We start from the raw sequence: 24,948 nt of genomic DNA on the forward strand, positions 1-24,948 counted from the left end.
AATTCTAACCTTGATAATCTCTTCCCCCTTCACTTCCCTGATCCTGGTATAGGCCCTCATCACCTCAGCCTTGGGCTATTATAACAGTAGACTTCTGGTTGATTTCCTTATCTCAAGGCTATCTCATTACATCTTCCATTCTTCTATTCATAATGACTTTCCTAATGAATAAGGCTAGTCATACCCCTTCCTCATTCAATAATCTCCAGTGGCTCCCTATTATCAATCAGAAAGACTCTGTTTGGCCTGTAAGCCTTTCCCCAAACTCCATGTCTAGGTTTTTTACATCTTACTTCCCTCTTCTCTTTGATCCAGTGGAATACCCACTGGCTCTTCCCCTTACCTAGTTGCTCATCCTTCTTTCTATCTCCTCTGCCTTCCCTGGTTTCCTTTGGGTCTGGGCTAAAATTCCACCTTCTAGGAAGCCTTTCCTGATCCCCCTTAATTCTAATGTTTTCCCTTTGTTAATTATTTCCTATTTATCCTGGATACATCTTGTTCGTAAACAGTTGTTTGCATGTTGGCTTCTCCATTAGATTGAATTCCTAGGGATCAAGGATTGGTTTTGCCTTTCTCTTTATTTCCAACATTCTTTGTAAATAATAGGTGATCAATAAATGCTTGCCAACTTATCTCTCTCTTCACTTTATTTCCCAGAATGGTCAATGTTCATCCAGTTTGTACAATCATCTAGTTTGAGATGATCTAGTTTGGAGATTTAAGACTGGATGTTAGGAGAGAGCCTGGGGTTGGATAAAACTATGCCCTTTCTTGATGTAGCATTTATGAATTATTCTAGCTGGAAAAAAATCATCACTTGCTGGCTAGCCTGCTGTCATTGGACCTCTTAGTACTTAGTTAAGATGGTCATCAGACAAGAGACTCATGGTTCAACATTGGACCAATTCTCACAGAATCATGGAATTGTGAGAATGGCAGAGACCTCAGCAGTCAAATAGTATAAATAATACCCAAAATGAAGTTCCCACCATAATATACCTAAGAACCAGTCATCCATACTCTTCTGGAAGACCATCAATGAAGAAAAACCCACAACCTCTATGGGTAACTCATTCTCTTTTTCTTTTCTTGAAATTAACTAATGTGTTACATTAAAATTCCCAGGGATCTCCCACCCTCCCTCCCCTTCTCATACTAGAGAAGGCATCATTTAACAAAAAGATATAGTATATATAAACTTGCATGTTTCTATTTACTAGTTCTTTCTCTGTAGGTAGACATACCCAAGTCATTCTTTAAACTATTTCTTTTGCTATATGTAATATTCTCTTGCTTCTCCTCATTTTGCTTTTCATAATTTCATGTAGTCCTTTCCGTATTTTTATAAAATTAACCTGCTCATTATTTCTTACAGTACAGGAGTATTCCATCACAATCTCATGCTACAGCTTGTTTAGCCATGCCCCAATTGATGGTCATCCCCTCAGGAGAGTTGCTATAAGTATTTGGGAACTGATAGATTCTTTTCATTTTTTCCCCGATGACCTTAGGAAATAAATCTAATAGTGGTATTGCTAGATCAAGTAATATATATATATATATACATATATATATATATGTATATATATATACACACATACACACAATTATATTATTCTTTATGCATAATTCAAGATTACTTTTCAAAACAGTTGAATCAGCTCATCATTCCACCAACAATGTATTAGTGTCCCTATTTTTCCATACCTCCTCCAATATTTGTAATTTTGTCTTTTTTTTATCATTTTAGCCAATCTAATAAGTGTGAGATCATATCCTAGAAACTCTTTCCCTTTTGAGATGGTTCTAATTTAGAAGTTCTTAACCTGGGGCCCTTAGACCCTGTGAGGAAAATACTGTAGGCATTTTTATCTCCTTTGGAGTCTATTTGAAATCAGAGAACGGAGTTTCAAATCCTAACCCTGTCCTTTACACTCTGTATGATGTTGGGCAAATCACTAAATATTGCTGGTTCTTAGTTTCCTTATCTGTACAATGACATGGTTGAATGAGATGACCTCTAAGGTCCCTTTCAGCTCTAAATTGAGGATTCTGTAATATTAATAAGAATAATTATTACCATTCACATTTGCATAGTGCTTTTATCTACAACAGCCCTCAAAAAATAATTGTTTTGTTCAGTGATTTCAGTTGTGTTCAACTCTTCTTGACCCCAATGGGGTTTTCTTGACAAAAGTATTGGAGTAGATTGCCATTTTCTTCTCCAGCTCATTTTTACAGTTGAGAAAAGTGAGGCAATCTGTGTTAAGTAACTTACCCATGATCACATAGCTAGTAAGTGTCTAAAACTGGACTTTAACTCAAGTCTTCAATCCATTGCACCTCCTTTGAAAAATAATAGGTATCGTTTATACAATGCTTTAAGATTTGTAAGACACTTTACAAATATTTCATTTTATCCTCATGTAACCTTGTTAAGTGCTATTATTTCCCTCATTTGGAAGAAGAGAAAATTGAGGTGGAGAATGGTTATTGAGAGTCACACAGCTAGTGTCTAGAGTTGAATATGAAGTCAGGACTTTCTGACTCCAGGCCAGGCACTCTATTCCTCCCCCCACTCCACCCCCAGCTGCCCTATAAAATAGAGAGAACAAGTGGTCGTATTCTCAGTTTACGAGGAGGACTTTGGATCTCAGAGAGTTGGAGTGACTTCTTCCCCCTCACACAGCTAAGTGTCAGAGCTGGGATTCAAACCCAGGACTTTGGACTTGAAGTCCTGCATTCTTTCTACCAGATCACATTGCTCCTTAATACTTCAGGGAAGTATTCCTTCTCTACCTCTTCCTTCCCCCCTTTTTCTGGATTGTCTTCCTACTTTGCAATAAGGGCAGAAACTTTCTTCTTGTATTTATATTCCTAAAGCTTAGCATAATGTCTGGTACCCAGTAAGTGCATAATAAATGCTTGTTGATGTATCATTGTTTGATGGGGGAAAAATGACATCCTTATTTTCACCAATACGTGGTTTCCTTTATACTCCTGTGTTTTACTTTTTGTCTTCAAAAACATTATTTTTAAAAAGGATTCATACACTTCACAGACTCCCAAAGGGCTGCCCCCATACATATCCTACTCTCAGTTCCCTCTCCTTTAAACTTTACCTGCAATCTTAGTAACAACTCTGAGACAGAAGGGCAAAGGCTAGGCAAATGGGATTAAGTGACTTGACCAGAGTCATACACCTAGGAAGCACCTGAATACAGATTTGAACCTAGGACCTCCTGATTCCAAGACTAGCAATCTATCCACTGTGCCACCTGGCTGCCCTCCTCTAATTGTTATGAAGTGTTTTTTTCTTCTGGAAAACTCAAATTTGCTTCTTTACTGCTTTCACTTTCCACCTGGTTCCTCCTTTTGGGGGCTAAATCTAATTGCTCTTCGATGTGGCTGCTCTCCAAATAATTAAAAATGGGTATCACACCACCCCTTGAGTCTTCTCCAGGCTAAATATCTCCATTTCCTTATATGATGTGGACTCGAGCCCTCTTCCATCCTAGGTCCCCTCTGGACTGGTTCCAATTTATCTACGCCCTTCCTACCCTCTGCTACCCAGAAATAAACAGAGGACTCCAGATGTGTTATTAACAGATTAGACCATGATGCCTTTACACCTTGGTAGCACCTGCTATGACCTCCAGGCTCCTGTCTGCGAAATGAGGATAATAAGAGTACTTACCTCATAGAGTTGATACAAGGATTAAATGAGATAACACAGAAAGTATTGTTCAAATCATAGAGCTCTATGTAAAGGTAGCCATTACTTTGTCTTCTTATCACACATCAAAGCAGAATTTTAGTGGAAACTCTATATGCATATTTTTAAACTTAAAACATTTTTCAATGACATGTAGAAACCCTTTTTGACAACTGTCAGCTGACATTTTGTGATTCTTGGAAGTGTGTATTACCTGATAATATGTGTACAGCCCATATCCTATTGCCTGCCTTCTTGGGGAGGGAGAGAGAACGTGGACTGAAAAATGTCAGAAAATGAGTATTAACAATTTTGTTGACTCTGGAAAAAATAAAAATAAAAAAAAACTCACAAAGGAAAAAAGTAAAAAAAAAAGGCATACTTTGATCTGCAGTCAGACTAACAGTTCCTTCTTTGGCTGTGGATAGCATTTTTCATGATGAGTCCCTTGGAGTAATCTTGGAACCTTGCTTTGCTGTTAATAGTGTAGACCTTCACAGTTGATCATGGTGAAATATTTCTGTTACTATATGCATTGTTCTCCTGGTTCTGCTCATTTCAGTTTGTATCAGTTCAGATAAGTATTTCCAGGTTTTTCTGAATTCATCTGATTTATCATTTCTTAGGGTACAGTAGTATACCTTTACAATCATGTACCACAACTTGTTCAGTCATTCCCCAGTTGATGGATATTCTCTCACTTTCTAATTCTTTGCCACTACGAAAAGAGCTGCTAAAAATATTTTTGTACAAGTAGATCTTTTCCTCCTCTTTCTGATCTCTTTGGGATACAGACTCAGGAGTGGTATTGTTGGATCAAAGGGTATGAAGAGTTTTTTGGCCCCTTGGGCATAGTTCCATATTGTTCTCCACAATGGTTCTATCAGTTCACAGTTCCACCAACAGTGTATTAGTGTCCCATTTTCCCCCCATCCCATCTAATAATTATCATTTTTCTTTTTAGCCAGTCTTATACATGTGATGTGACAACCTCAGAATTTTAAGTTACATTTCTCCAATCAATAGTAATGTGGGGCATTTTTTCATATGACTATAAGTAGTTTTAATTTCTTCATCTGAGAACTGCTTATTTATGTCCTTTGACCATTTATCAATTGGGGAATGTTTTGTATTCTTATAAATTTGACTCTATTGCTAACATATTTGAGAAATAAGGCCTTTGTCAGAGACATTTGCTCTAAAAATTTCCCCCAATTTATTGTTTCCCTTTTAATCTTGGCTACATTGTTGGTTTTGTTTGTACAAAGCCTTTTTGATTTAATGTAGTCAAAATTATCCATTTCATTTTTTGTAATATTCTCTGTCTTGTTTGGTCATAAATTCTTCCCTCATTTATAAGCCTGACCTGTAAATTATTCCATATGCAGATTTATTTTTTAAGTATTTTCACATGTGTTACATGGATGCCTTTCCCCCTTCCTACCATGGGTTTGAAGACCTGATGAGGTGGAAAGAAATACTGAAAAGGGAGAGTGATATCAGGCCTTCAGTGCTGAGCAAGAGGATGGTGACAATGAAGAGTTGGTGGTGGTACTGGAGGAAAAGAGAAAGTGCGATCAATGAGGAAGGAAGTGGAGATGGCAATATTTTTCATCTTATTTATTTTAAAGCCTCTTTAGTCCCTTGATCATTTTATTGACCCACAAGGAAGCATGATAGAGTGGGAAAATGCTACCCTCAGAGTCAAGAGAGATGGATTCATTCAAATCCTACCCTTGTCCTACTCCTTTTATAACCTTGGGAAAATCACTTATTTCTCTGAATTTGTTGTCTTCTGTAATATGGAAAAAAAAATAACGCCTGTATCACTTACCTCACAGGGTGGTTGTAAAGATCAAATGGAATGATGTATGCAGAATATTGTATCTAAAGCTCAAATGTGACCTCTTGTTGCACCTTTTCCCTTCCTATTTCCACAAATCATGGTGATGAGCACAGCACACAGTGGAGGCTCATTTCCTGCTTTATCTCATCACCTGCCCCCAAGCCTGGGATTCCTTGCCATACTAGTTCTTTTCCTCTTTGCTTCTCAGTTTTTCTCCTTTCCCTACTCTAATCCTTGTTTACTCCTTGCCTTTTCCTTCTTCATCAACCTGGTTTTTCTGTTTTCTCATGAGGACCCAAACAGTGTCTCCCTAAGTGGTACCCTAATCCGTCCACCCAGCTTTCTGTTCTGCCTCTGATGGTAGCCTCATGGGATGTGCCCATGGAAGGAGTGCTGGTGGTCAAGCCTCGAAGGCCAGTGATCTCCCTAGAGCACTCCTGGGGCCCTTTAATAATCCAGCTCGGGTTTCTCATTCATAAATAAATCCAGTGTTTTTGCCCCAGCTTTTACCTTTACAGCTGTACAGTGTCTTTGTGTATCACATTTCATGCATGTTCTAGTTAGTAAGTAAAAGAAGACTTCAGTTCCCCATCAGCCACTGCCAGGTCCTTTGCTGGGTAGGCACTTTGGGGGGAAATCCAAAGAGATGCTCAAGAACCTTACTGTCTAATGGTAGAGATGAGGCATGTACCCAAATGCTCTTATCCAAGGAAAGAACTCTGAAATCCTTCATGCATTCTACAAATGTGAGCTGTTGTCAGATCCCTCCTTAAGAGCTCCAAGAAAAATCCTGACTTATGGTATGTGAGGATTTGGTCAACAAGTCTTTCATCTTACCTATGATGGCACTCAGCTTGGAGTCTGGAAAACCTGAGCTCAGTCTTATATCCTTACTAGCTGTGTGACACAGGCAAGCCACTTAAACACTGCCTGCCTCAGTTTCCCAATCTGCAAAATGGGAGTAATCTTGAAGTTTTCATGAGGATCCAATGAGATACTTATAAAAGATTTTACAAATTTTAAAGTGCTATGTAAAAAGTGCTAGCTATCATTATTATTACTATTGTTTTTCATGGTTGTATATACTCTGATGCTATCCTCTTTCAGCCTTTGCAGAAAAGTATGAATATCTTTCATCTAAGCTCATTGGATACTATCTGCTTGCTTGATCATCTTACTGGTTGGTCCCTAGGCTGCTGCCAGTTCCCACATGATTGTCTTTTTTTTAAAAAATCGAACATTTGCCTTTTGTTTTTTATATTCTAGTCATTTCTGCTTAACCTTGACCCCACCAAGATCTTCTTTGTAATGAAGTAAAGCCGATAGATACACCTATTGCATCCAACAGCACAGGCTGTATTCCACATCCATAAGCCCTCACTTTTCTACCAAAAGGAGAAAGAAATGCTTTAGATCTAAATCTATAGGACTGAGGTTGTTTGTTAAAATTCATTAATTCTGGCCTCAGACGTTTCCTAGCTGTGTGACCCTGGGCAAGTCACTTGACCCCCATTGCATAGCCCTTACCACTCTTATAACTTGGAGCCAATACACAGTATTGATTCTAGGATGGAAAGTAAGGGTTGTTTTTTTTTTAATCATCAGCATTTGAACTTCCATTGCATTATTGTCACTATTGTGTTCATTGTTATGCAGCCCATTGCCTCTAGTGCACAGCACCTGGAAAATCATTCTAGATTTCTTTGAATTCCTCATTTCTCATGATTTGGTGATATTCCATCATGTTTCTGTCCCACAATTTGTTTTCATTCTATTTCTCTTCCACTCTTGCTTCTTTCTAATCCATCTTTGATGTTACTTCCAGAATAATATTTCTTATACACAGATCTAGCCATTTCCTTCTTCTTTTTAGCATTAAAATGTTTTTATTCTCTTCCAAAGTTTCCTATATTTTAAAAAGAATTTTGAGTCTCAAACTCTGTCTCCTACCTCCTGCCCCACTGAGATGTAAGTCATCTCGGCTAGATTTTACATGTTACCATTTGTTTTTTCTGCCCAGAATTTGTCAGTGGAAAACTTTGAACTCCTTCACCTGATGCTCAATTACTTCCATAATCTGAGCCCACCTGACAATTCCATTCCTCTCAATTGAGATGTGGCGTTCAGAAGAGTTCACAGTATCCCTAGGGCATGTACTATAATTTTCTGTCTGATAGCATGCTTATAGTCTCTATACAAACAATTATAAAATTCTAAAATTGAAAGAGACCTTAGAGGGAATCTAGACCCATCTTCCGTGAGTCCTATAGCAAATTCCCTCCTCCAACATCCCCAAGAAGTTGTCATTCAGCATCTAATAGAGTACCTCCGAGGATGGGGAGCTCACTTCCTACTAAGATAAACCATTCCATTGTTAGACAATTCTCAATGTTAGGAAGTTCCTGATTTTGAGCCAAAATCTACATCCTTGTAACTTCCACCCATTTTCCAATCCCCTTCTTACTGATAATGTTTGCTTCTCTTGCTTCCTGGTAAACAATTGTGGGGAAATCATTATTCTCTCATTGTCCACCACTCTCTTCTCCTCCCTCACATTCCTCTTAACCCTCTCTTGGACTTTGTGAGAAAAGGAGGAAGGATTCGTTTTTACTAGAATTTAATCTTAATCTTGATTCTGATCAAGAACAAAATGATAATTCTGGATTTTTAGCGCATGGAGAGATGCTATTGATCACATCTTTTAAAAATATTCATGTCACAATAAAACATCAAATAGATATGGGGAATGTGTTCAAGGCTTTAAAAAAACCAGAAGGAGCTGCTAGATGATTCAGTGGAGAGAGAACTAGATCTAGCAACAGGAGGTTTTAGGTTCAAATGTGACCTCAGATATTTCCTAGCTGTGTGACCCTAGCCAAGTCATTTAACCCCAGTTGCCTAGCCCTTATTGCTCTTCTACCTTGGAACTAATACACAATATTGATTCTAAGATAAGAGATAAGGATTTTCCTTAAAAAATAGAAGAGAGATAATTTATAAACAAAAATAAGGTTATAAATTTGTCCCAAAGGAAAAAAAGACAATTTGTTTTTCATATTCAGTCAATAAGAATATACCAAGTACCCTACTATATGCCAGGCACTGCTAAGCACTGGTCAAAGAATTTCTGTCTTGACTACTCTTTTTTTTTTTTTAATTCTCTTTCTGGCCTCCTCCTCGCTTGCTTTTCCTAAGGTTGATCCTCATAAGATGATCTTCTAAATTCTCTCTGTCTTAGAATTTGAAACAATATCATTGAAATCTAAGAGTACTGTAATGATTGACATCTTTTGAGGCCATCAAGATAATTCTTTCATTCAATAGTTCATTCAATAAATGTCTATTAAATTCCATGCGGTGGAGGTAGCTAGGTTGGCTTAGTAAATTGACAGTCAGGCCTAGAAATGGAAGATTCTGGGTTCAAATCTGGCCTCAGATATTTCCTAGCTATGTGACCCTGGTCAAGTCACTTAACCCCAGTTGCCTAGTTCTTGCTGCTCTTCTGCCTTAGGACTGACACTTCATATTTATTCTAAGACAGAAGGTGGAAGTTTAAAAAAGAAATCCTATAGATTGTTCAGTGAAAACTAGCACCCCTGGTGTGAGCTCTTGCCAAGTGCTTTTCAGGGCTGTTTTCTTCTTTTGGTGCCCATCTGCCACCTTGCTCTCACCTGTGTCTCCAAGAAGCTGTAGCAGGCACAGCGGCCACACTCCAGCAAACTGTCTTGGTAGGTGAGCTAAGTCAAGTTGAGGGTAACTGAGGGTAACTGTCAGTCTTGCTGGTGAACTATGGGGTTCCCCTGTGGAAGGAGCAAATGGGAATGATTTGTTCCAAAAACCATGCATGGCCAGTCATTGACAAATCCAAGGACATCCACCAAATCTTGAGCCATCATTAGTTGTCCTGACTTTTGTCTTGTCAATGGAATTTTTTTAAAAAAACCCTTTCCTTCTGTCTTGGAGTCAATACTGTGTATTGGTTCCAAGGCAGAAGAATGGTAAGGGCTAGGCAATGGGGGTCAAGTGACTTGTCCAGGGTCACATAGCTGAGACGTGTCTGAGGCCAAATTTGAACCCAGGACCTCCCATCTCTGGGCCTGACTCTCCATCCATTGAGCTACTCAACTGCCCCCTTGTCAATGGAATTTGATGACATTTGAAGAGAGAGTGAGGTTGACAACTCTGTATAACTCTGTCTCACTGAAATCCAGATTTATACATGAGACAAATGACATGTCATTGGTCCTCTTTGAGTATGAAGGACAGCAACTGATCTGCCAAATGCCTGCTATGTGAAAGCTGGATGTTGAAACAGAAGATCTGGGTATAGACTGTTGCTCTGTTCATTCTTATTACCTGTATACCCAAGGGCAAGTCTTTACTCTTTTCTGGGCAAAGAACCTTTGAACAAAGTCCCTGTGCTAGGCACCAATGGAGATAAAAAGATTTATTTTTCATCCCCCATCCCTCCTGGTGATGTTTGCCTCCATCAAAACAAACAATATGCAAATCCTCAAGAAGATTTCACTCTATAAGAGGGAGGGGAGAGGAAAAAAAAAGCAATAAGGAGATACGACACCGAAGTAATTGTAAGATAAAAAAGGAGGGGAAACAACCCTGTCCGAGTTTTGAAGAAAGAGAACATGGTAGGGGATCCGTGAAGGTATCATGAACAAGGTTACATTGGAGCTGGGTCTTGAAGGATGGGTAGGATTTCACCTGGTAGCAGCCACTGTCAGCTCCTAAGAATTATCACTGGTTCCAGTGACAAACGTGTATCCACAGAAAGCAATCAGGGAGGCTTTTGTTTTGTTGTTCAGTTGTTTCAATCCTGTCTGACCCTTAGTGATCCTATTTGGAGTTTTCTTGGCAAAGATGCTGAAATGACTTGCCATTTCCTTTTCCAGCTCATTTGACAGATAAGGAAACTGAGGCTAACAAAGTGAAGTGACTTGCTTAGGATCAGCTAGTGTCTGAGGCCAAATTTGACCAGAGGAAGATGTGTCTTCCTGACTCTGTTCTATCCACTGGGCTGCCTAGCTGCCTTGGCTAGGGAAGCACATTCGAGCAAAGCTGGGAGATACATGACACAAGAACAGTCACACTCTCCATCATCTTCTCCCCAGTGCCCAAGATAATCTTGCAGAACCAACAACCCTGCCTTTCTCTTTTTCTCCCTTGGAAAGTCACACAATTATATTTGTTCCTCTTCACTGTGGGAATGAGAGGCAACATTGGTATGTATGATAAAGGGCAACATTGGAGTCAAGGAGAAATGGGTTCAAGTCCAGGATCTGAAATATAGTAGCTGTTTGAACACAAACACATCACTTAACTACTCAGCACCATGGGCAATAATCTCTAAGATTGTAAGTTCTAGACAAGTTGCTGATATACACCAGTGAGAGGACTTTACATATTTGGAGCAGAATATACTATAAAGCATCAGCCTAAAGGAACAAACAAATAAAAATGGTAAAGAGACAATTCTTGCCTGGGCAGATGAAATCCATCCATCCATCCTTATTTGTTTTTCAATTGATGCCACCTGCTCTTTGTTCTCTTTTCTTCTTGCTCTCAGCCTTTCATTGGCATTCTCATTAATCCTCGCCGTTTCCTATTATCTTTTCTCTGAAGATGGCATTCTGATTCTTCTCTACTCCTGCCTTCCCTTCTGAGCTAGAAATTTGCATCTTCAGTTACCTCTACAAGATAGTGCCTGCATACTCCATTGGCATCTCAAACCCAGCACATCCTAAGCCAAATATATTTCCACCTTCTTCTGACTTAACTATTTCTGTTTTGGTAACTCCAGGCACCTTATCTCCCATGCTTGACATTTGGGATTACTTTGGACTCTTATTTATTGATATCTCTCTTTCCTGTCTTGTTCCTTTCACTTCCTTGGAAGATCTTGCCTCTATCACTCCTGATTCTATTATCACCATTCCCTTTGATCCAAAGACAGAGATATAGCCCTTAGAGAATTGCCACCATCTTCCAACAGGTCTTCCGTCTGACACCTCTTCTCCAGACTCTTTCCAGTCCATCTTCCATGTTACTTCCAGATGATATTTCTTAGGTGTAAGTCTGTTCATATCATTCTGTTAACTCAGAAATCGGAGTCAGCTCCCCATCACTCACCTGGGAACTTCAAATTCCTTTGCATAGTATTCAGCAGCCTCCACAATCTGGGCCCACTCAGCCTTTCCATTCTTCCCTCATGTTAGTCACCTTCCTATATTCTGTGTCCTGGTACAGGAGATCGTGACCTTTTTTCCCTTTTTTTTCTTTGCCATTCAAGTGAAGCCTACAGATTCCTTCTCAGAATAATATTTTTAAATGCATAATTATTAAAAATCTATTGTTTTTTAAATACAGTTGACATTTAAAAAACAAGTTCCTGAATGCCAGAATAAAAATCGTTGCTTATGATAATTGTCAAAAAATGTTGTAGACTCATGTATTGACAATTAGGGTCTCCCATAGTCAGAAAGGTGGGCCCTCAGGCTTTAGCTTCATTGACATTTCCACTGTACCACCATCTATATATACAGAATTCATAAGAGGTAACTATAGTAAAAAGACCAAACCATTGCTCCATTCCCATAGCCCTTTGCTTTAACCTATGGATGTGGTCTCAGAACTAAACAAGGGTCCAAAGGTGCCTTCTCCCTCTATCACCCTGGTGCAATGAATTGATCCTATTCACTACTTATCACCTTGAATGAAAGGAAAAGCTGGACCCTGAGGTGATGAGTTATTGGACAGAAAGGACTGTAGAGGTCAGTGAGGGAGAGAAGCAAGGGGAAACTGTGTGGGGGTGAGGAATGGGAAAAAGGAGTATGGAGATGGGTTGGGGCACAGAAATTTCCCAAATGGTGATATCAGTTCAGAAGGGAAAGCTCAAGCAAGATCTTTCATGGTTGCTGCATTGAGCAATGGGAGATTAAAATGAAGCCTGACCTCTGCTTGCTGCTCAGTATAATATTTACTCATTAATTGGCTGAAACAACACAGAAATACTAATTTCTTTATTTTGACTAAAAAGAACTTCCTCTTCCAAGATGGCTTAAACACTTCATCCAGGAGCTATTTAGTTGCCAACCCTTAATTGTGGATCCTGAAGTTTCTCACCCTTGACTAGAAGAATCCTCCTGCCCTATACATTTCCCCATGTTTTATTACTCAAAAATTATGAGGTACTTAGGTAGTGAAGTGGTTAGAGCACCATGCCTGGAGTTTGGAGGACCTGGGTTCAAATATGACCTCAGACATTTCCTAACTGTGTGATCTTGGGCGAGTCACTTAACCCCATTTGCCTAGCCCTTGTCTTTCTGTCTTAGAGTTGTTGCTGAAATAGAAAGTAAGGGTTTAGGGGGGAAAAAAAAGGAGGACATTCTTAGTTTATATTTTTAGTATTGCTTCATGGTTTTCCAGTCAATGAGAGGACATGAGGCCACCATAATCTGAAAAACTAGATTGATGAAAGGGTTGATTTCCACTTAACTTATATTTGCTTTCTCCAATCTCACACATTCTTTGCCTTTTGTTTCTTATACTGTCTTCTATAGTGCAGCACGGTGGGGAGGGGGTTTTCACTTCTTTGGGAAATGTGAAGAAAAGAGTTAAATGCTGAAGTATCAGAGAGGTCAAATCCTCTCTCTTGTGATTAAGCAATTTAAATAGTGCTTGTAATTGACATTAGATCTCTAGTGGTGCTGGTAGGAGCAGGAATAGAGACTAGGAAGAGAAAACAAAACTGAAAAAAAGCAAGAATATAATTTCTGCCAAAGTAAAAGGCTTAGCATTGACTTAAGATCATGGGATTTGGAGCTAGAATCCACCTTAGAGATGAATTGACTGATTCAATATCAGCCAGCCTAATCCAGGAACAGTGATGTGGCTCAGGGGATACAGTACCTGATCAAGAGTTAGAAAGCCCCAAATTCAAATCTGGCCTCAAACATTAAGCTCTGTGACCTTCAACAACTCACTTCACCCTATTTGCCTCAGTTTCCTCATCTGTCAAGTGAGCTGGAGAAGAAAATGGCGAACCACTCCGATATCTTTGTCAAGAAAACCCCAAATGGGATGAGAAAGCATCAAATACAATTGAACAACAACAGGTCTAACCCCAATTATCTTACTGGGTTAAGATTTGGACTCAGAGGGACCTTGGAGGTTATGTAATCTCCTTCTTTATTTTATCTTGGGAAAATAGATCTAGGAAAATAAAGTACCTCTGGGTGCCTGTAGCACTCTAGTTTCCTCATATAGTTCTGACCCTATGACCTTGACCCAGTAAAATCAGTTTTTTCACTTTGGTTCATTCCTCCTAGTATTCCAGAAAAATGTTGTGTAGGTTCTCAATAAAAGCTCATACCTTGGTTTCCCCCAATATAAAAGATATATATGGATATAGGACACTTTCATTCTCATAGAAAATACAAAGGACTTTAAGAAGCCTTTGAACAGACATTGGCAGCACTCAACCTGCTAGATCCCCTCAGATGCTACATTTGGGGGCTGCTAGACAAGAGACCTCCTTCCTGTTGTCTTATAGGAAGGCAATAGCAAGGAGGAGGTCAGAAGGTCCAGATCTCCTGGCCTCTGGGTCATGTTAGTGATCCTCTAACATCGCTTAAGAATCTTCTGATTGCAAAGAGATCTACTTTGCTCAAAATCTCAAATTCAAGAACTCTTAAACTTGCAGTTAAGCATAAAGCATCTCTCAAATCTAGTGTTGCCTGGGAAATCTCTCTTCTCCAATGAGAAGGCTCGATCCTGGCATCATTTCCTACCTAAGGGATGAAAAATCGATACCATCTTCCTTCTCCACACAGGATTTTGGAGTTCATGAATATTGTCTGTGGATTTGAACTGAGCAGCCAGGCCAGTGTCTCCTTTTGCTTTTTTATATGATTTATTAATAAGAATAACTCAAAGTAAAGGGAAGTAAAGTGGGAGAGAGAAAAGAGTGTTTTTCCAGCCATGTTAGCAGGAAAAAAAAGAGACTGAAGGCGTGGTTACAGAAACTTTTAACAACCCAATGTAAAAACATGTGAGGACGCAGAGGAAAGGAATTCTCGGGAGCATAGTCCTGGGCTACAAAATTCCAAATATACAGTCTGAATATTAACAGATGATTTCAGAATCTCAAAAATATCTTCAGATCCTGAAGAAGGAATAGACCCAATGTCCATCTCTATAGCAAATTCATATTGTAATTCTTCAGTTGTTGTAGAAACTGCTATTTCTGTACTAGTTGTGTCAAGTAAAAACTTTTTTGTCTTCATAATAAATTTATTTTCTACTTCATATTTTTCATCTACACTTTCAATTTCAGGATAATTTTCTGGGTTCTCATTCGGGCATTTTAAAATATTTTCTTCCAGTTCATCTCCATGAACTGCTTTAGATGGTAGGAAGGAGAAGATAAGAAAACCCCTCCTGACCTTACCGCACTGTAGAGGTCATTAGAAGGGGAGAACGGCAATGAGAAGAGAGTATGAGTTTAGTTGGTTTCATTTCTCACTTTATGCCGTCTACAAGGCACCATCCCCTCAGCCGACACATCGAAAGGTACCAGTCACAGTGAAAGTAGCCCTAGTTACTCTGAACCAATCAGGGGAGTTCTCTGTATATTTTTGGCAAGGCTCTTCCATGCTTACTCTTCATAAGGAGATGCCCCTTAGATAAGGTCTCCATCCTGTAACCTCATTAAATGAATAAGGGACCTCTTCAAGTTGATGAGGCACTCCCCTGGACCAACTCTTTCATATTAATTGAAGAGAAAACAAGGAAGAGGCAATGCTTAAATGAAATATCTCTGGCAATCAAAAATGATTGCTCAAATTAAAATGTAGGTTTTTGTTGTTGTGTCCAACTCTTCATGACTCCATGGGCGTGGGAGTATTCTTGGCTAAGATACTGGAATGGTTTGCTATTTCCTTTCCAGCTTATTTTACAGACAAGGAAACTGAGGCAAATAGGATGAGGTGACTTTCCTAGGATCACACAGCTAGTAAGTGTCTGTGGACATATTTGAACTCAGGAAAATTCATCTTCCTGACTCCAGGCTTCGTTCTCTATCCTCCATACCACCTAGCTGCCTTAAAATATAGGTACTCATGTCTTATTGGATGAACATATCCAAGAAAACTTGATCATAAAGTGAATTTCTATAAAGCTAGTTCTATTTCACCATTGGCTTCAGTTTTACTAGTTGGAATTACTTGGAAATACGTTTCCAAGGAAAAGCCTCCTTACCAAGTTGGTTCAGGCACAAAAAAAAATTATTTATTTATTTATTTGTTTTGGCAAGGAAGAAATTAGGATTGTATTCATGGGGCAACTAGGTGACTTAGAGGATAGAAAGTCTGGCCTGGAGACAGGAGGTCCTGGGTTCAAATGTGACCCCAGACACTTCTAGCTGTGAGACCCTAGGCAAGTCACTTCACCCCAACTGCCTATTCCAGACCATTCTTCTGCCTTGGAACCTATACTTAATATTTATTCTAAGATAGATGGTAAAGAGTTCAAAGAAAAAAGACTATATTCAGATATGTGGTATATTTCATGTTATAGCTCTGAAAATCCTTTTGTACAACTTTGCAGCACTTTTCTAAGTCTGAGATCATTCTAATCCTGTTGGTATCATTCTTTCCCATCCCTAGAACCTCAGAGTCCTTCCTAGCACATAGAAAATCCCAGCATTATTCCCATCTCCTGATCCCAGCTTTGGGACATCCTCCTGTCCTCTTGGGTACTTGGTGTAACACTTCCTGGGATTTTAGCCGACAAAGTTCTTAAGTTTAAAGTTTTGGATTCTTTTAACTTGAAGCTGCCTGACTGGCTGCAGAATGACTTTTTGCCCTTTCTTTTACATTCAAATTCTGTAAAATGGGATTACTTAAGGCCAGAGCCATCTTTTGCCTTTCCCTTCACAATTAATTGCTGTGTTTGCTCTGTAGGCGGAAGATCCATGTGAGTTGAAAACCATCGAGAAAGAAAAGGCAGTGCTGCCTTTGCCACCCAAAGAGGCTTCTAAGTGTCACAAAGAAGACTTGGCCAAAGCATTATACGTAAGTAGCCTGTAAGCATGAGACAAGGTCTTTAAAATAAAAATGAGCCAAAATTCAGTGTGGAAAACTGCTTTAAGACCCTGTTCAGAGGATACTTTTGTATTATGTTATAATAACATTCTATCTGTGTCCAATTGTTCTAATTATATAATGTTCAGCCACAGACAGTCTGTGGATCTTCTCAGTACTGTCCTTGCGATTCATATCTTTGATTTGATTATATGACAAGCTGTTGTCAAATTTCCTTTTATTTCTTTAACTGATAAATTTTGTTTGGAACCAGACTACAAGCCCCATCTAACTCCTATTTACTCATTGTACCACCAATGTATAATCCTCAAAACAGTTAGGCAAAAGAACAAAAAAGAGAGATTGTTGATGATTATTTTAAGCGGTATTATAAAATCCTCAAAGATTCCTTAAAATAAATTTGAATTTATAGTGTTTGAAAGAACATTTGAAGACCAAGAGTAATCTCACATTATTAGATAATGTCTGTAGCTGAAGATAATCCATGGAGAAAATATTGATGACCCTGCCCCAACTAGCTGTGTGACCTTGGACAAGTCATTTTACTAGTCTGAGCTTCTTCATTTCTTCTGCTGACAAGTGAAAGAGTTGAGCTAGGTGATCTCTCTAAGCCTCTCCCAGCTCTCAAAATCCATGCTCTAAGGTTCCCTCTAGCCTTTACGGATCAGTGATTTAGGATTCTCAAGTCATAGTCTATGAATAAACTAGTAATTGGCATTTATATAAGCACTTTAATGTTGGCAAAGCTCTTACATTCATTATCTTATTTGATCTTGACAGCAACCCAGGGAGGTAAATACTACCACTGTTATTCTCTCCCTTTTATAGAACAAACTGGATAAGCAGTTAAATAATTTGTCCACAAGTCTTTCTAACTCCAAATGGAGAACTCCATCCACAAGGCAACACTGCCTCCCATAATCAGTTTAATTTCATGGCTTTGCAATCTTCTTTCAGGTTGATTTGCAAAGTGGCCTATCAGAATTCTCGGTGACACAACGCAGGCTAATCCATGGCTGGAATGAATTTGTAGCAGGTAACACTGAACCAATGTGGAAGAAGTACCTAGACCAGGTAAGATCAGAAATCAGATAATTTTATTCCGTGTATTGAGCTTACAGGCTAAGCTTCCAGGAAATAAATAAGCAAAATCACTTTCAAAAATCTAAAGGAACAGGTAATGAATTCCCCAATATTAAGTGAGAGACAATAGGATATTTCAGAAGCCGAGATATGGCTTTCCTTCCCTATAATGAACTCTTAGCGAATCTTAGTTCCTGATAATGAGTAACTCTGATAGATTTGACTGGAGATTTTCAACAATTTACATCATAATTAAATTTACAGACATGAATGTTATATTTAATTTTTTAATTTAATATTTTTAAACTTTCAAGTGCAATTTATGTCATGACACTGTACTAGGGGCCATGAAGGAATATAAAGATCTAGAAGACATGGCCGCTGCCTCAGTGGGGAAGGAATAAAGTTAGAGGGAATGGGTGGCAATGATACAGACTAATTTGAGAAGATAGAAAGTAGACAAAAATATATAATCAGCAGTACTAGTTAGCAGAGCTTAAAATGTATTTGTTACTTCAAATCCCGTTGGTTGGATTAAATGACTTCTAAGCTTTTTTAAAAATTTTAAACCCTTACCTTCCATCTTAGAATCATTATTGTGTATTGGATCTAAGGCAGAAGAGTGGTAAAGGCTGTGCAATGGGGGTTAAGTGACTTGCCCAGGGTCTCTGAGGCCAGATTTGAATCTAGGACCTCCCATCTCTAGGTCTGGCTCTTAATCCACTGAGCCACCCAGTTGCCCCCAGATTTCTAAGCTTTTTACCAGCTTTAAATCCTAGGACAATATACTTTAAGGAGAGAAAGATTCTGATTGTGGTACATCTGATAGCTGTTGAGTACCACAAGTGCCAAGGTAGGCTTGGTTCTGCTAGCTGGAAATAAAAAAGACTATAGGGGGCAGCTAGGTGGCCCAGTGGACTGAGAGCCAGGCTCAGAGATGGGAGGTCCAGGGTTCAAATCTGGCCTAATATACTTTCTATTGTGTGACCCTGGGCAAGTCACTTAACTCCCATTGCCTAGCCCTTATTGCTCTTCTGCCTTAGTATCGGTACACAGTATTGATTTTAAGACAGAAAGTAAGGATTTATAAAAAATAATAATAATAAATTAAAAAGACTATAAGGGCCATTATACATTCATCCAGTCAGTCAGCAAATTCCCCAATAGCATTAAAGTCACAAATTAATTCCAATTATTAATTCCAAAAATATTTTTTACATGTCTACTATTTGCTGAACACTGAAGCTACAAAAACAAATATATATCATAGCTCCTATCTTTGAAGAGAGTCCATTCTAGTGGGGAAAGGGAGAGGGAATAGATGTACATGGATAGGTAATGGCAAAGCAATACAAAGTAATTTCCAAGGCAAAGGCATTAATAACTAATACAGGAGGGAGGCACTTGAGCTAAATTTCCAAGGGAGATAGGAATTCAGGAGTTGGAGGTAAGAAGGGAGAATATTTCAGAAATGAGGAGCAAGAGCTCACAGGCAACAGATGGAATGTCATGTGGAGGAAACAGCTAGTGAGCCTGTTTGAGTAGGAAAGAGCTTGCATGGAGGAGAACAAATTGAAATTCAATGCAAAAACTCAGTAGGAACCAGATTGTAGAGGGCTTGAAATGCCAAGCTAAGGAGATTATCATTTCTTTCTGGAAGCCATAGCGAGTCACTGAAGATTCTTTAGCAGGGAAATGGCCTAGTCCAATTTGTGTTTTAGGAATATCGATTTGCTGGAAGTGTCCAGGGTGATTTGCAGAAGGAAGACAGGGGAAGCATATTAGGCTGGGGGGCAGTAGTAGAAAGCTTGCTGAACTTGGAATTAGGAAAGAGCTGGGCTCCAGCTTGGCTGTATGACTCTGGGCCAGTCACTTAATATTTTGATACTTTCTTTGCTCGTGTATAAAATGGGGGTAATATTGCTTGTGCTACCTACCTTATAGGAATCAGGATTGAAATTCTAAATCATACATGTTTTTACTTCCTTTCTGACTCTATCCCAGTTTCAATGAGTGTTTGGGAAGATCAAATGTAATAGAATACAATAAAATAAAAGCCATATGATTATTGCTCCTCTTGATAACTGCCCTTGCTGATTTTAACCTAATTTAATTTCTATTAAATAGGACTGGTGAAGTAAGAGAGGGAAAAGTGAAAATAAGTGGGGAAATTTAAGGAAGTCCAGAAGAGGGAAGAATCTGGAGGCCAGAGTGCTGAAGGAAGGCTTCCTGAAGAATACGGTGTGAATAAATCCATCATTCATAATCAGCAATCAACATAATAAATACTTATTTAGACTAGGATAGGGTCAGAATGGGATACAAAGATAGGTTAAGGCTGGATTCCTGCCTTCATTAAATGCATTTCTTTAGTTCTTTACAATTTACAAAGCCCTGGGGGCAGTTGGGTGGCTCAGTGGATTGAGAACCAGGCCTAGAGACCCGGAGGTCCTAGGTTCAAATCTAGCCTCAGACACTTCCCAGCTGCATTACCCTGGGCAAGTCACTTGACCTTCATTGCCTAGCCCTTACCACTCTTCTGCCTTAGAGCCAATTCACAGTATTGACTCCAAGGTGGAAGGTAAGGGTTTAAAACAAACAAACAAACAAACAATTTACAAAGCCCTTCCCTCAATCTATGGACAGGTATTAAATGTTGGACTTTAGAGATAAAGGTGAAACAGAAACCACTTGCCCTCAGGGTGCTTATATTCTATTTTTTTCTGTAAAAAAATAGTTTTGCTGGTGTGTTTTGTTTTTATATTATAAGCTTTTACTTGTTTACTTTATCCCCTACTCCATGAGAAGTCTTCTGTAACAAAAGAAACAATTAAATAAAAGAAGTAACAATGTGGTAAGCACATCTGAAAGTGCATGCAACATTCCACATTGGTAGCACCCCACCTCTGTTTAAAAATTTTTTTTCAAATGAGCAAATATCTATTTTCTCTTGCTCCTACCTCTGCCCCACTGGGAAAAAAGAGAAAAGAAAACAAATTCTTTTTAACGTAGATGTGTAATCAAGCAAAACAAATCCTCTCGGTATACAGAAATATTCACACATCTCATTGTATACCTGATATCTCTCATATCTCCATCAAGAAGTGGATAGTCTATTTCATTTTTGGTCCTCTGGAATCATAGAGAGTCTTGTTTTTCCCATAACCGCTTCAACACTTATTATTGACCTTTTTGCCATCTTTGGTAGTGTGACTGGGATGAGGTAGAAACTCAGAACTGCTTTTTTAAAAAATTACATGCAAAAACAGGTTTTAACAATCATTTAAATTTTTGAGTTCCATATTTTTCCCTCCCTCCCCTTTCCCCTTTCTAAGAAGGTAAGCAATCTGCAATAGATTTTACATGTGCAATTTTTCCATATTAATCATTCTGTGGAAAAGGCCTAGAAATCTTTAAAAATGAATAAAGAAAGTAAAATATGACACCCCAACAGTTCTTCCTCAGGAGTCAGATAGAATTTTTCATCAGGAGTCCTTTGAGATTGTCTTGGATCATTGTATTGCTGAGAATGATGAAATCATTCAGAACTGCTTTAATTTGCATTTCTCTAATTAATAGTGAGTGATTTGGACCATTTTTCTTTATTTGGCTATAGATGGCTTCACTTTCTTCCCTTGAGAACTGCTTATACATAACCTTAGAACATTTATTGATTGGGGAATGGCTCTAATTCTCATAAATATGGATCAATTCCTTATTATATATCTTGGAAATGAGATCTCTATTGAAGAAACATGCTACAAAAATTTTTTTCCAAATAACTGTTGCCTTTTTATTATCAGCTTCATATGATTTGTGGAAAACCTTTTTCAAATTTTATTTAATCACACATTCATCTCATAGTCTACAATTCTCTCGGTCCCTTATTTGGTCATGTACTTTTCTTCTATCCAGAGATCTGACAAGTGATTTTTTTCTATCTTTCTCTATTTTGTTTATGATGTGATCTTTTATATCTAAGTCTTGTATCTATTTGGATACATATCTTGGTATAAGGCGTGATATACTGCTGTAAGTTGAATTTCTTCCATATTGCTATCCAATTTTCTCAGCAATTTTTGTCAAATCATGAGTCCTTATCCCAGGAGCTGGGATCTATCCTTAAAACAGGCTTGTGAGACAGAAGTAGAGCCTGGTTCTATGATTTCCTTGGTGTAAGGAATTCCATGATGAAGAGACTGTGCATCTCCTGGGAGAAAGTTATGGGGAGAAGAGCAGAAAAGGGGACTTACTGTAAATAAAAAGGAGACAATAGTCACGTAGGTGGAGAGCTTTGGCCTAATAAAGCAGGTCAGAGATGGAAATTGAAGGTAAGAAAGTCGACAGAAATTTGCAGAAATTGAAGAACATTTTAAGAACAATCTCTAGAGATTCTTACTGGCCCAAATCTTATTTCTGATTTGTAAAAGGAGCAGGATCAAGGTCAATGAATTAATTAAGATGCACGAATGATTAAGGAGTAGCAAGATTAGGGAGTAGAACCTGGAAAGTTAGAAGAAGGTAGATGGCAGGACAAGACGAGGTGAGAAAGAAAAGGTAAGTGGAAAAAGCCTACTGATAGAGTGGTTTGGTGGGTGGGCAATTGGTTGAAACAGACTAGAGATTGGTGCAAAGCTGAAGGGGACATGAACATAGCTGAGGCAGTGGAATGGTTGAGACAAAGGCAAGGAATTAGAATAATTTTCTCATTAAGAAGGTTTGCAAGTTATTGAGAAGATGATTGTAAAAAAATTAACCAGGCTTTTAGGATTGAAGTCATTTCAAGAAAAGGCTGGAAGGTGCAAGTTTTCATGAAAAAGAGGGGAAGTTGCACAGTCACTTGATATCTCATATGTAATGTTTGTGATCCTGTCATTGCCGAGTGACTGCTGTCTATTTTCTAAGTGTTGACTGATCTTTCTCCAAAAGGAGAAGATGAAAGGGGCTCAAAGTCTCTCTCTCCACATTCCAAGTCATTAGGGAGAAAGAAGAGTTTCTGAAGGCTCCTAGATGGCAAAGTGGATAACCACTTGGAGTCAGGAAGACCTAAGTTCAAATTCAACCTAAGACACTAATGAGTTCAGTGACCCTGAGCAAGTCACATTCTATGTAAGGATAAAATGAGAAAAATCTTTGGAAGCCTTAAAGCACTCTTTAAAGAAATGCTAGATAGTATTAGCATTGTTATTATTATTGGGAAAATATAACACTTCAGTTAGTAGGGGGAAAGGAATCTGAGGTAGAAGAATGAACACTTGAACTGTATTGGGATGATAGAGAATGGAAGTATTGGGGAAAGGGCAGGTATATAATTAGGGTTTAAAAACAGTTATGAGACACTTCCTGAAGAGGAGTGGTGCCAGATGCTTTCCAGTTCTAAGCTCAGCTCCTTATCCACTGTGGGATAGATGGTACTAGGTATTTTTACACTAAATTTACTGATGGGGAAATAAAAATGAGGTTCAGAGAGGTCAGCATATTTACCCATAATCCACTTATGGATGCCTATGATTGTCCTCCAACGAATGATATAAAAGAGTCAAAGAAGCTGTCGGGGGAGAAATCATCTGCTAAGGGGCAGAAGAAGAAGAAATGAATAATAGTAATTGCTCATTTCCAGCTCAGTGACTAAGACTTTGGTTGACCTGATGGCAATAACCTGTTGTTTTCTTGGGGCCTGTATACAAGATACAACAGAGATGCTCCCAAGGCTTATTCCAGTTAACTACTACTCACTTTTGGTGATTCATGTAAACACAATGACACTATTGGAAAGAACCTAAAAAACACTGCCAATGGTTATGAAGTCTTTCTTTAAAGCCTTACCTTTCATCTTTGAATCAATACTGTATATTTGTTCTAAGGCAAGAGAGTGGTAAGGGCTAGGCAATGGGGGCTAAATGACCTGTCCAGGATCACACTGCTAGGAAATGTCTGGGGGTAGATTTGAACCCAGGACCTCTCATCTCGAGGCATGGCTCTCAATCCACTGAGTCATCCAGTTGCCCCCAATTATAAAGTCTTGAACAAGAAACTAAGGATGCTAGGGATATAGATTTTGTTTTCCTTGCTGTTGCCCATTGAAGGCAAAGGACGTAAGAGAGAAAAGGTAATTTTATAAGTGGATAGCTAGCTAAAAAAGATGTCTACGGATTTCTGAACCATAGCTTATATATAAGGATTATCAATTCCTGGCTGGAGATAGATTATATACCTAAACAAAGGTTATTAAGAATGTATTTACCAGATCTCTTGCAAATCTAAACTAAAAGGGCATTAAACTAAAAAGGATGGGAGAGGGAAAAGACAGCCAATGTATTTTTATTCTCAGAGTTATAGGTTATAGAGAATAGTTACAGAAAGAAGGATAGTAGCTCGTGGAGGGACCTAGGGACAAAGTCCAAGTTGTATGGGGAGGAGGGTGAGGAAGGAGTTGATGGTCCAAGTAGCAAAGGTGTGACTTGAAGAAGGCTAATGTACAGAAGAACTTCCTAACAATTTGTTCTCCTAAAAGTGTAATGGCCTGCTTTAACAGGTGGTGAGTTCTCTGTCCATTGAAGAATTTCAAGCAGATGCCAGATGAACACTTTTAGGCTATGTTATAGTGGTGATTCCTTTCATCAAGGGACTGGACTAGATGACTTTTGAGGTCCCTTCCAACTCTCCACTTCTATGATTCTTTGATCCCTCTTCCTATGTAGATGGGCATCTTCTCTGCCACTTAAAGTCTTAGAAAGTTGTTTTAAGTCACTGAGAGGTTAATTGACTTGTCCAGAGTCACACAGCCTGTATGTGTCAGAGGTGGGATTTGAACCTGAAGCTTTCTAATTCCAAGCTCAGCTCCTTATCTGCCCTACTATACAGCTTCTCACTGTGAAGTAGATAGTACTAAGTATTTTTACTCCAATTTTACTGATGAGGTAATAAAAATGAGGTTCAGAGAGGTCAACTTATTTACCTATGATCCACTTCTGGATACCTATGATTATCATAAAGTTTTTCATATATTAAGCCTAAAGCTGTCTCTTAACTTCTATCCATTGTTCCTTGTCTTGCCCTCTGAGGACAAATAGAACAATTCCCATCTCTCTTCTCAGATGATATCATATTTGTAAAGTATAAGCACAAAAACTAAATTTTGTTGTAATTGTTTAGTCGTTTCAGTCTTATCTGACTTTTCATGAAAC

At 38.6% G+C, this 24,948-nt stretch overlaps 1 protein-coding gene across 1 annotated transcript in view; it reads left to right on the forward strand.

Annotated features, from left to right (window-relative positions):
- The window catches only part of ATP2C2 (ATPase secretory pathway Ca2+ transporting 2), a 117,274-nt gene that overhangs the window by 32,646 nt on the left and 59,680 nt on the right, over nucleotides 1-24,948 (forward strand). Inside the window, exons 2-3 of the mRNA XM_007477242.3 lie at nucleotides 16,538-16,648; nucleotides 17,636-17,752. Of these exons, the coding sequence (XP_007477304.2) occupies nucleotides 16,538-16,648; nucleotides 17,636-17,752 (228 nt within the window). The remainder of the gene's footprint in view (nucleotides 1-16,537; nucleotides 16,649-17,635; nucleotides 17,753-24,948) is intronic.

Source organism: Monodelphis domestica, chromosome 1, assembly GCF_027887165.1.
Source record: "Monodelphis domestica isolate mMonDom1 chromosome 1, mMonDom1.pri, whole genome shotgun sequence".
In the NCBI taxonomy this organism is placed as follows: Eukaryota; Metazoa; Chordata; class Mammalia; order Didelphimorphia; family Didelphidae; genus Monodelphis; species Monodelphis domestica.